General features: G+C 42.0%; 2 protein-coding genes across 2 annotated transcripts; both read left to right on the top strand.

Annotated features, from left to right (window-relative positions):
* Window positions 1-3,631: 3,631 nt before the first annotated feature.
* EAF01_011779 (uncharacterized protein) lies at window positions 3,632-7,233 on the top strand (the record flags this gene model as incomplete). Its single annotated transcript, XM_038920037.1, has 3 exons — window positions 3,632-3,897; window positions 3,960-7,173; window positions 7,228-7,233. 3 exons carry the CDS (start codon window positions 3,632-3,634, stop codon window positions 7,231-7,233), a joined length of 3,486 nt encoding a protein of 1,161 aa, XP_038764427.1.
* A 3,296-nt stretch (window positions 7,234-10,529) lies between these two features.
* Window positions 10,530-12,248, top strand: EAF01_011780 (uncharacterized protein). Its single transcript, XM_038920038.1, has 4 exons — window positions 10,530-10,908; window positions 11,065-11,233; window positions 11,373-11,481; window positions 11,556-12,248. The coding sequence occupies exons 1-4, from the start codon at window positions 10,654-10,656 to the stop codon at window positions 11,602-11,604; spliced, it is 582 nt and encodes a 193-aa protein (XP_038764428.1). The 5' UTR covers window positions 10,530-10,653; the 3' UTR covers window positions 11,605-12,248.
* The last annotated feature ends 553 nt before the right edge of the window (window positions 12,249-12,801 follow it).

The following is a 12,801-nucleotide window of genomic DNA, read 5'->3' on the forward strand; positions in this document are numbered from 1 at the left end:
CGCTGATGGGATCCCCAGAAGCACGTGAAAGATCTCGACCGGTCGTGACGCCGCTTAATGACCAAAACACGAAAAATACGCGGCAGCTAACAAAGCGGCGGCGTATAAACATGGGAGCTGCTGAGGAAGTTCCCGGCGGAAGGGTCACCGTACTGTCACGTAACACCTGACTCAAAATTTCTGCTAGAACACAACCTTAAATGCTGATCTTGACGTCACATGATCCATTTATTTACGAAGTCTGGTACGAGTTGAGTGGATTTTAACATCTCAACCCTCGTTATCATTCTCGCCATCTACCGGTACCAGACTCAGCCAGACTTCCAGCCTTGAAGATGTATATATTGAGGACACTTTTCCTTGAACCTTTTGATCTATTAATAGCAATCTGGGAAAGTGGTCGGAACTCTCATAAAACTTGTTTCCATGTTCACACTTTATCTGAAAGTCAGAGTACCAAATATATCATTCATGCAAAAAAACTTCTAGAAGAACCATAACACACCTCAAACATTGGCATTTCACGGATATAACGCTTTCTTTAGCGGTGATCCTATATTTTGGACACCAAAATACCTCTTAATACTTTCTAGCAGCATTTCAGATATCACCGTGACAAGCTAATAAGCTGAATGCAAATCGTCTCAAGGATGAATCTCGCAATGAAAAGTTTATATTCCCATTCAATCAAGAAGATGTACTCTTAGAGCAGACGACAGGGCTGTAAAGCTTTCCGATTGAAGAGATGGACGCGGCTGGAGTTGCTCACATATATTGCATTTATTACCATACCTGGTAGGTAAGCTAATGTTTCAAAATGAATCAAACACCAGAAAGAGATCAATCAGAGACGAGGGATTGTGAACTTTACAAGCCATGAATATGAAACCGCCAATCAGAGCTGACATTTAATCGAACGTCTGAGTCAAAGTATACCTAGGGTTGGAAGATCAAGACATCGATTGAAGAATTCCGCGCAACCTTTCGGAGTCAATTGCCAAATTTTAAGGGGTAAGCGTACGGCATATTCAAGGCGATGGTTGAACTTGCGAATGGCTTGCGAAGCTTAAGTACCAGCCAGTAAATAGATTGAAGGATCCGAAGAATTAGACTGGACTTTAGTTCTTTGTTTAGCTTCAATGCGTGCGTGTACAATTGTCATACAAAACAAGCTAAAGATCAATGCATTATATTACAAAGTTCAGCGCAGTCATGATGGTCGAAGCGATGAAAGAACATGATGATACCGACCGGGACTTGTTCAGGTATGGTCGGGAGAGATAATAAGTGTAAAACAAATGTTACATAGAATGGATTGGGGAATTCCTTTCTGAACGTGTCGTATGGGCAAATTCAAAATAGGAGAGATTTGGTAGGGCCGGTTGCAATTGCAATACGATGAAGTCATTGGATGGAAGTCGATGGTGTAAATGCAGGATGATTGAAATTGTGACACTGCATCAATCCCGTACCTTAAATCCTGAAACAGACCCCAAATATCTGGAGAGGGGATTAGACTGGATCAGGAAATAGAACTCCTCCTCATCCCAAGTCTCTCCAAAGAATGCGAAGAAAGACCTAGGACATCTCGGTGAGGGAGAGGATAGAAGGCTGTGTAGAGACAGACAGAGGGCTAATCATGGTGTTCGTGGTTAGATAGCGATCACTCGAAGAACAGTCATTACCAGCTGCATGCGTGAGTATTTTGATATTCGGAAATATATGCATGTACCTACTTGATATGCGGTGAGATGTTATTTTGAGAAAGTCTTGCAGTATATATATATGTACGGAGGTGAAGCCTCAGAATCATTGCATCTGAATTCAGACGCGTCGACTGCATTGAATTGTTCGAATGGGAATTTGGACTATTTGGACTATTTGGACTACTTGGACTAGAAGCCTTTAGAACTTAATTATTCCGTAGCACTTTGAGTATTTGCGGTTGCCATGACCCGTGATGCCTTTTCCCTCCCTTTTCCCCGTCCGTTGATACATCATACCGGTGCCGTAGTCTCTACTCTCAAGCTTTGGTACAACCACTTCGCATGGAACTACAAAATCGCTCCAACAATGCCCAGGTGTCAATCAACTAAAGTTTGTTTGAAGGAGAAAGAGCTTATTAGTAACAGAGTTCACCACCATGCCATACGGTAGATCGACGGACTTTCACTTAATTACCTATAATAAGTACCGGTAGACAAAGAGCGAAGATGCTTCGAGAATAAAAGCCAAGGCGAATGAATCGAACAAGTGGAAGATGCTAGCACCAGAGAATGATAAAAGAATACGGTGCCTAAATTAGGTAGGTATATTAGGTCCTGAATTATCGAATCAAGTGTTATACACGTAATTCGTCTTCTTTATTAATGGTCGGATTTGACTGATTCTGTGGTCGATCAAAGATATGGATAGTTATATAATAAGAGGTGTGTTAACTTATTCACTCGAGTACATTACCTAGGTAGGCACATTACTCACTCCAAAATTGGCCTCATTATTCTTTTGTTGCGATTGAATATACCTAAACTCATCAGATATGTAATAATCAATACATCTTGTACCTTATCCCGCATTCATTATTGTCACGTAACGAATTCTTTCGTACCTTTCGGTACCTTTTCTTACCGGTCTTGCCAGCCATATTCTCCTGGTATGGTAACCAGATCCAAGCCTTTCACCCTCCTTCGCTCATCGTCCTCCGTCTTCCGTTTGATTTGGTCACAAATAGGTTCGCATTAACCTTCCCCCCCCCCCCAAAAGCGCAAAAACCAAGGACATCCCGTCAAGGATCTACTTTTCCAATCGTACCCATTTTCGTCCAAGCAGCAAGCTCTGGTGGTTTCAGCACATCGCACTAAAGTCCAATAAGCGAATGCCTTCGACAGACACGGTCCATCTCAACAATCCATGAATATCTATTATCTCTCTTCACCTTCCTCTCCATCCAACTTAAAACTTCACGGCGAACAATTACATACATTACTTTCTCTCTCGTTTTGTACCTCAGCTCATAATTTCGTCCTTCGTGTTAGCACTTCTTCTTATGTATTAATGAAGGTTGGTATATTGAAACGGAAAACTCTTAAATCAGCAATTATCAACAGAGGCCATCCTTTCATTCGAAACCCTTTCTTCCATCATTCAGTCCCGGGTGCACGAAATCCCTCAAAAGCTATAATCCAAAGCACAAGTCCAGTCTCAGTATCATCCTTTTACTGTTAATAGACTTTGTACTATCACAGGACGACCGAGCCCTCATCGGATCATCAATCCTTCAATTCAATCGACGCATTCAATTTTAAGTTTTGTTTCTTGCCGGAAGTCATTGATTTGACCCATTGAAGACTTCGCCTTCCAGATTAGTTCCTCGTCTTTTCTACTAGAAGAAGCTTCTAAAATAACTCTCTCGACCCTGCCAACACAATCTTTATCAAGTACAGAGTTTACCTGGGCACTCGTATTCTAGTTACACAACAACAACTTAGTCCAAACTAAATCTGTTGATCTTTTTGCCAAGATTATTGACAAAGTTTACTATATCAACGGGCTTCAATCTCGATTTCGGAACGAACAGATCTGTCATCTCTCGTACATAATCGAGAGAATCTAGCAGACCGAATAATCTATAATGTCAAATAAGAGATCCGAACATCCTAATCTTACCCATCTACCCCAGTCGGCCGCTGGGTTCTCTAGATCAGGTCCCTCAACGGCCAGCACCTCCCCCACCGAAGCTTCGACAGGACTTCCTTCCTTGAGATCGCCGTATGGCGCCTTACCAATGAATTCTGCGGGCAAAATGGCCAGCAACACGCGATCGGGAGCTGGTTCTCCATCGCATGATCAGCTCAACACACAGTCAAGTGCTAATCGATATCCCCCAACCGCCAAAAGGTATTTTTTTTCTTTTCTTTTACAATTTAATTATGGCACAAGTACTGATGTCGTTATCACAGGACACGAGAAATTGTGCAAGAAGGGGGTTTCAATAGTAGCAATGTATGGGGACCTCCAACAAGTGGCAACTCTACCCCACTTCGAGAAACTATACCAGAGTCTCCCACGGATGGATTTCCAGACTTTGCCCAGTTGCCAGCGACAGAAACGATGCCAACACGTCGAGGTCGCGCTGGCACACTCCCTTCTCGATTTTCGTCAGGGGGCCCTTTGAATGCAGCTCCAGGTCTGGGTCTCGCATCGAAGACATCAAGACCTACACCATCACAGAGTCCATTCCAATCTACAACAACAAATCTCAGCGATCTGGGAGATCCATCCACCAGCACAGGGTTGTTGAATCGATTACGTTCGGGTTCAACCCCTCAGAATCCCCAGTATAAAACTTCGCCTTTTGGTCACCCGTCACTTTTCACCAATTGGGGTCCATCTTCAGGCGGTCGTGAACGGACCTCGACCTTGCATAGCATTGCTAGTCAGTCCTCTAACGGCATTGATTCCCCTGCACAATCTTCGTTCTCAAGAGACGGAAACAATGATGATAAAATAAGGACTCTTGATTACCTTGGTCTTGCTGAAACTCCACAACCTCCTCGGGCACAACTATCAAATCCAATCTACAATCTTATTGATGCGCATAAGGCAAATCGTTTCCGTTCTTACTCTGTCAACGCCAAGGAAAAGTATGCTGAGGATGAGGATGATGACGAATATGGTACAGGTGCCTTGACGCCTTACGAGCAGGCACAAGCAGCCCAAGCTCAAGCCGCTGCTATGCTACACATGCAGTTAGCCCAGAATAGTGAGCAGATGCAGCGACACCAGCAAATCATGCAGCAGTATGTTAGCCAAGCATCTGCAAGCAGACCAAGAGCCAGAACTGCCGGTGTTCTCGATTCACCAAATACAAGGTTAATGCGTGACTATTATCCTACAGCGTCATCACGTCTTGGTAACACTATTTCCGCCTCAGAGTTGAGAGAAGCGGATGAGTTCTCGGGTCTTCCAGAAGCTGTCGCCGCAATGAGTCTAGGACGTTCAAATAACGCAAATGAACACCTTTCACCTAATGACAATTTGGAGGGACCAACTAGTGCTCTTTGGCTTGGCAGCATTCCATCATCAACAACAACCTCTACCCTCACAGAATTGTTCAAAGTTCATGGTCCAGTTCAGTCCGCAAGGGTTCTCACGCACAAGAATTGCGGGTTCGTAAACTATGAACACGTTGACAGTGCCATAACGGCAAAGGCCATGATGCACAACAAGGAAATTTTTCCAGGAGCAGGACCAGTCAGAATCAACTTTGCTAAACCGGTATCTCCAGCAACGACACCAGGTCCTGATGGTGCATTTCCTTCACCAAGCCCAGATCCTTTCTCCAAGGGTTTGGATTCTGGTGCAAATGTGACCGACGCCAACGGGGCTCTGGGAGCCATCTCAAGACCTGGAACTACTGAACCTCCTTCACCACGACTCCAAGACATCGAGATTGATATTTTGAACATAGTTTCCGAGTTCGGAGCCACTGCGGAGGACAAGGTCAAGATTGGCCAAAGCCTCAAATCCTCCATCTCATATGACAAATGGCAGTCTGAAATACCGGCAATCGCGGAACCAAGCCACAGTAGAGTTCATGATGCTCCTAAGCTTAGAGATATAAGAAAGCGCATTGACAATCAAAGTTGTTCGCCCGCCGAGATTGAGGCTATCGCTATGGAAATGCTTGAAGAAGTTGCTGAGTTATCGTCGGACTATCTCGGAAATACTGTTGTCCAAAAGTTGTTCGAACATTGCTCCGATGACACCAGAGACCTTATGCTTCAGCAAATTGCTCCCCATATGGCAGAGATTGGTGTGCACAAAAATGGTACTTGGGCAGCACAAAAAATCATCGATGTATGCAAAACGCCCAAGCAAGTCACTATGATAGTTCAGAACCTCGCGCCATACACTGTGCCATTGTTCCTCGATCAATACGGTAATTATGTTTTGCAATGCTGCTTGAAGTTTGGTTCGCCTTACAATGATTTTATATTCGAAGCCATGCTTAGCAAAATGAAGCCTATCTCTGAAGGTCGATACGGCGCCAGAGCTATGCGAGCTTGTCTCGAAAGTCATCACTCTACCAAGGATCAGCAACGAATGTTGGCAGCCGCCATTGCGCTACACAGTGTTCAATTGGCTACCAATGCCAATGGTGCTTTGCTCTTGACTTGGTTTTTGGACACTTGCACCTTCCCACAACGTCGATCTGTTCTCGCACCTCAATTAGTACCAAATCTTGTCCACCTTTGCAAGCACAAGGTTGCATATCTCACCGTTCTCAAGGTCATCAACCAAAAGTTAGAGAATGATGCTCGCGATCAAATCTTTCAAGCATTGTTCTTTTCAAAAGATGATGAAACGCTCGAAGCCATTTTATCCGACCAAGCGTGTGGTGCTACCTTGATTTTCAAAGTACTTACCACTCCATTCTTTGATGAGTCCATTCGAAGCAAGGTTGTCGAGAACGTTCGAAACGTTTTGCTTCGTCTCAAGGCACAACCAGCACAAGGCTATAAGCGTCTCATGGATGAGGTTGGATTGTCAACTCGTAACGGTAGTGCCGGACCAAGCAGAGAGCACAGTCAACAACAAGCAACTGACCGTACTCGACCTGGATCGCAACAAAGTCAAGCTACTGGACAACTCATGCCTCAATCACAATACGGTTCCAATCAATACTATCCACAGATGCAACAAAATCCACAAATGCAGCAAAATGCATATGACATGGGCATGGGTATGCAAAGAACTGACAGCATGGATTCCAATGTTCAACCTTTCCAGCAATTCGCACTTCAAAGTTCAATGTTTCCACAATCGTCTACGCCCATGATGCAGCCAATGAATATGCAACAATTTCAATACCAAAACATGAACATGGCACGAGGTACTCCTCCTATCAGCAGCTATTATCCTACCATGCAATCAGGATTTGGTGCATTTAGTAGTCCACAATTGGCAGACCAATATCGAGGAATGCAAAATGCCAGCCCTATCCAACCCCCATCTCAGCAAATCAGCCCTGGACCAATGCTAGGACAAAGCTCATTTGGAGCTCCTGGTCTAAACAACATGGGAATGGGTATGGGAGCATATGGTTTCAATGGTTTGCCTACACAGAACATGCAGTATATGCAAGAACCAGTCAACAGTCGACGTGGAAGAGTAAGTTAACTTCCTGGTCTGATACAACGATACAAATTCTAACTTTGCTTACAGAGATAAATGCACAAATTGAAAACAAAAGTCTGTTTTATGGGAATTGGAGTTTTGCTTTACAATTTCTCTACTCTCCACGAACGATGAACCAACTTCTTGCCTTCACGACCAGTATCAAATCTTTGAAGACAAACGATTTTGCCCAGGTGTCAAAATCGTTTTCGACCAAACCAAATTTTATGTTCCATGTATATTGTTCATGTTTCTACCATGTTTTTCAAAGCGGCATCATCATAATCAAGTGGAATATCAGCACGATTCAAAGATTTATGATTGGAGATTTTTCGGGGATGTTTATTTCTTTTGGTTTTTAGCTGTGATGAAAACAGCAATTTACTATCCCTCTGATGCATGAATGAGTCATGAGTGGGCGGGGTGGATTGAACGGGTCGTTCTCGGCGATTTAGTGTTCACTGATCACCACGGGAAAACGGGAGCTCAGAGGATATCTCGGACTGCAATGTCCTTGTTATCGAGGGGAATGAGATTGACTTCTGGTCGAAAAATTAAGAGCAGAAATAAGTATTAGAAAGTGATCTTGACGATGTATTTAGCACTTACTAGCTTGGGTCTAGTACGTACTAAATCACTGGTTCGCAATGAGCATTACAAGATAAATACGTAACAAGGCTTTAGCTTGTGGAGCACTAGGATTTGGTATCGTGGGATAAAATGACATGATTTGGAAAGGCGTATAAATAGGGTGTGGGGAAGTTGATTTTCAAGAAATGTCCAAAAAAAACTCTTAAAATGTTAAAATGAGAAAAAAAAAACGAAAAGAAGAAAATGATGGATGGCGTGTATTATTGATTGTATATACTGCTGTAGAGTTACTGTTAATGATAACTATTTTAAGCTTAGAACTTGGGATGAATGGTGAGATGTGAAGTAACTAAGACTTGGAGATGTGTGGAGATCTTGGTTAGTTGTTCTCCATGATTTGCTTGTGCTTGATGACGCCTAGCACATTATAGTCACTCATTTTCTCACCATAAGTGATAGGAGACTTTCAAGGCATAGTTACTGCTCTTAGTACTTGCTACATACTAGTGTATCGTGTAAGAAAGAGTGTGGTGGGTATAAGTATACATGGTTGTCTTGGGTCTTGAGTAAGTCTTGAGTCTTGAGTCTTGAGTCTTGATGAATTCGAACTGGGCAGAGATGGATGGGATGAGGTTTAGATTAGGATAGAAGTAGAGAGAGGTAGAGAGAGGTAGAGGGAGGTAGAGGGAGGATTTCGAAAGCTTGATGAACTTGGAAGGGGATGGTGAGTTGGTGAGATGGTGAGTTGGTGAGTTGGTGAGTTGGTGAGTTGGTGAGTTGGTGAGTTGGTGAGTTGGTGAGTTGGTGAGTTGGTGAGAGGTTGAAGGGGAGTGATTGTTGGATTTGGGTTTGGGTTTGGGTTTGGGTTTGGAAGGGATATGGAGAGGAGCGTTGATGATTGTTTGGATGGGGGTGAGAGGTTGAGAGGTTGGGAGAAGGTGAGAGGTTGAGAGGTTGGGAGGAGGTGATTGTTGGGTTTGAGTTGTGATGTTAAAGAGGAATGATTGTTGAATTTGAAGTGGGATATTGAAATATGTTATATTGATTGTTCGATGTGCAATCTACCTCGATCACCACACAGCGAGCAAACACATCAGATTCTTAATCTTGATTTATGTTTGAAAATCGGGCTCTCTCCAAGTAGAGTTATGTGGAAGAATAATAACTCTACAGTGAAAGTTTTGGGGTCTATATTTTGGATCTATTGGTCTTCGATATGAAATTTCAGGAATCGGGACAAATTATCATGGACTCAGGAGATGTCGAGGTATAGAATATAATTTGCACAAAGGAGAAAATCAGGATGGATTTAGTATCTCTTATACTACATCATGCAGAATACAAGTATAAATGGTTGTTTGATAAATGCTTTGAAGCTTGGGATAGATGCTTCGCATACCTAGGTAAGCATCTTTGGAAACGGCAATGCGAATCTGTATGAGAATTTTGGTATGAGCATGGCGTTGGGGTCTATGAGACATATACGAAGCAAACGGGTCTGATAAGCCTCAATATGGTTTCCCGCGGTATACAAGAGCACTTCAGGATGCATTTTGAGAGCTGAATTGCTTTTCGAGAGGCTGATTTCATTATCTCGGCTCATTACAAGCAATCGACGAACGGAAAGTATGCTTCCATCGATATCTTTCTGCATCTCTTCATCGGGTTGAACCTCTCTAGGAACTTCAACGCCTTCATCGAACTCCAGGAAAGAAATACGAACGAAAAGTATAGTCGAGTCGTTACGTAAAATTCTATCATATTCTTTCTCTTTGACTCGGGTCACGGTATTGAGGCGGAAACCAACACGGGAAGACGGGAGGTTACGATTTGAATTCTCGTATATTCTCACCCAAGAGCCAAGTCATCAACCTACTGTTACACAAATGTATGTTTCCCACGATTGAATGTCATCTCCAAGAATTTGGCGCGGATATGTGACACGTGATGCTTTGGATTACCCCTCATCCGACGCATTCCACGCATTCATCTTTATGCATGATTCACGTCGTACAATAACCCACCCACATTGCACAGGCCTAAATCCGAATATCAAGACTGGAAATGCATTCGAGAATTGAATAATCTCATAATATTTACACCAATCGACAACCACGCCTCGTACATACTCTTGGTTTGTCTCAGTGGAATTCGGGTTTCATCCCAGCCATATTCAGATGAGCCTCATGCCTCACACCTCTCATCTCTTCTCATTACATGAGGAAATGCTTCGTGGTCTAGCGATCGCCAGTGTAAGATTCGGTGGGAGAAGCTTATTTTGAGCCTGGTTCTAAGCCTGGCTAAGTTTTTGACCATATTCTAAGATTTTGGACATGACGCAAGCGGAAATCATGTTCAAATCTAAGCCTGACTTCGTATGCAAATGTCAGGTGATATTATAGCTGAAAGTTCAATCGGTAAAGCTGCGTGTTGTCGGATGGCTTTGATGTGTGATTTTGACGTTAGAGAGATAGGACATGGTTAGAATTTGGATTGCTTTGCTGGGGTTCAGTCTTTGATTATGGATACCAACACGAACTGCACAAGCTGCGTGGGTATGCTTATTTTGAGATCTGTGGAGAACAAGGTGAGTGGGTTTTTGGGCGACAGTGCCATCGCGGCGAGGAAGTGGATGAGATGGTGATGTGAGACTTTGTGGGGCTCTTTTATGAGTTTATGTTTACAGGGAAGTTATATGAGGACATGAATACTTGGAGAAACGTATATATAGATGCTCAACTTCCTCTTTCATATTCATCTTCATCATCATAATCAATACATCTCTCTACACTGCATCAAACTTACACATCACCATCAACAATCAACAATCAAACCCTCCTACATAACACTCACACCACATCTTAACTCCACCCCAAGATCAAAATGTACTTCACAACTATCGCTACCCTCATTACCTCCCTAGCATTAACCTCTGCACTTCCTCTCTCTCCACCTCTCAACACAGCATCACTTACCTTTCACGGTGCAGCAGGCGCTCAATACATATTATCTGTTCCACTCGATGGTTCGACTACTAGCACCAATAATGTCTTGAGCATTTCTTCTATCTCCACGGACGGCTTTGATGTGCAAAAGAATTGTAAGATTCTTGCCGTGGATTACACGCCCGCTTTAGTTGTAAGTTTCTGAAATTTCCTGATCCAATTTCATCCTCGTCCCGTCCATGAACTAATCTCCCTATTCTTTCTATCCCACATCATATTCCTCTCCTCCTCGACCCCACGGAGAATGGTGTCACACATCTTCAAGCTTAGTTTCTGACCGTCTAAATAGCAAGGACCACCAAATACATGGCAAGTCGGACCACCTCAAACGATCATCGATATCTCTTGTACGAGTGGAGGTTCTCCTTCGGGTCAAGTGATTAGCATTGAATTGGATGGGGCTGCGGATGCGAAATATTTCATTAGTGTACCACTTGGTGGAGGACCAGTTTATACGAGTATGTATTACCTACTTTTTTTCGATTTTCAACTCTCTCCTCTACTCTTTCCTACCTCCTTGTAACCTCACCACCCCCTTCAAAACTCCACAATCTCACCCCCCCTAAAGAAAAACCACTAACACCCCCCTTCTCACAGACAACGCCCTCTCAATCTCCCAAGTTCGCTCCACATACAATATCCCCAACTGTAAACTCGATACCGTCGATTACCCACCAGCTTTTGTACAAATCGCTAGTGGTGTTTGGTAAGTACTTCCTTCTCTCAAACTTATTTCTTAAACATCAAGAGTCGTTTACTGATTGATTCTCTTCTCTGTAGGAATATGGGTCCTCCACAAACTGTTAGAAGTGTTTCTTGCCCTGCATAGATACCTAGATAACTTCATGCTCATTCGACTCGCTTGCCCTTGAGTATTAAGTTTCTTTGGGGTTTGAGCAAAGAGTTTGGATGGTTTGATGGGAAGGGGAATTTTTGAGACGAAATACGAGAAGCAGGATGGATACAACGGGTTAATTTTTCTTTTTAATTTCTTTACGCTTTAATATCGACAGTCCTTACTTACGGGTGCGGGAAATTGGTGATTCGACTTTAACTTTAACTTTAACTTCAACTCCAACAGAAAAGTCTGAAGACTCAAGTAATGGATGAAAAACGATAAGGATTCACAGCACGCATCAGCATCAGTATGAGTAGGGAGTTCCACGCACAATGCATGAGAACACAGATATGAATATGGATGAATATAACAGATTACGAAGGGATGAGATACGATCTTTACAGCTCTATTGCTTAATACTCAATACAACACAATACTTTGGTAGTTTTAATTTTTTGGTTACAGTGACAGTTACAATCACAGTTACAGTTAACCTCACACATAGCATGATATTAGTTAGCTAGTTAGTTAGTCAGTTATTTAGGTTAGCATGAAGTGAAATGAGATAATGAGATATTCTTTTATTATTCCTCAACTCTTCTCTGCTCTACTCTTTTCTTTACTTCTCTTCACTTTTCTCCTCTTGTTCTGATACTGAATCTCTAGTCTTAGTTCTTACTACGTATTTATATTTGTATTTGTTTTTTGAATGATATATATGTATGTATGTATGTATATATAATATAATATAATATAATATAATATAATATAATATAATATAATATAATATTATATTTTTATTTTTAAAATGAAAATTAAAATAACTTTTTACTAAGCTCATAAAATTATTTGAATTAAAGAAAGCTTATATTCTTATTAATACTATTTTATAATTATAACAAGATATACTAGGGAATACATTTACTATTCAATAAAATGTTATCTTTAGATTACTTATAATTATTTATAATTATCATCTTTTTTAATAAATACTTATCTGTTACGGGAGCTGCCTCTAGGGTCACGTGAAAGTGTCTAGAGATCTCTCGAGGTGGTTTAGACTAGACTTCAAGTAGGAATTCAATAAGGTTGTAACTGGTTGCAATTCTCGTAACTATAGTAATGAAACTAATGATTGTTCTTAAGCACGAAGTTCTATATTCTAATGAAACTTATTTGTTATATAGA

Source organism: Botrytis porri (assembly GCF_014898465.1).
Source record: "Botrytis porri strain MUCL 3234 chromosome Unknown BPOR_025, whole genome shotgun sequence".
NCBI lineage: Eukaryota > Fungi > Ascomycota > Leotiomycetes > Helotiales > Sclerotiniaceae > Botrytis > Botrytis porri.

Bases quoted from the DNA above. Each gene is read 5' to 3' on its own strand.
- EAF01_011780 (XM_038920038.1), top strand. From the start codon at position 10,654: ATGTACTTCACAACTATCGCTACCCTCATTACCTCCCTAGCATTAACC. The intron at 11,234-11,372 runs GTATGTATTACC...CCCTTCTCACAG, and splicing joins TGGAGGACCAGTTTATACGA to ACAACGCCCTCTCAATCTCC. The intron at 11,482-11,555 runs GTAAGTACTTCC...TCTTCTCTGTAG, and splicing joins CAAATCGCTAGTGGTGTTTG to GAATATGGGTCCTCCACAAA.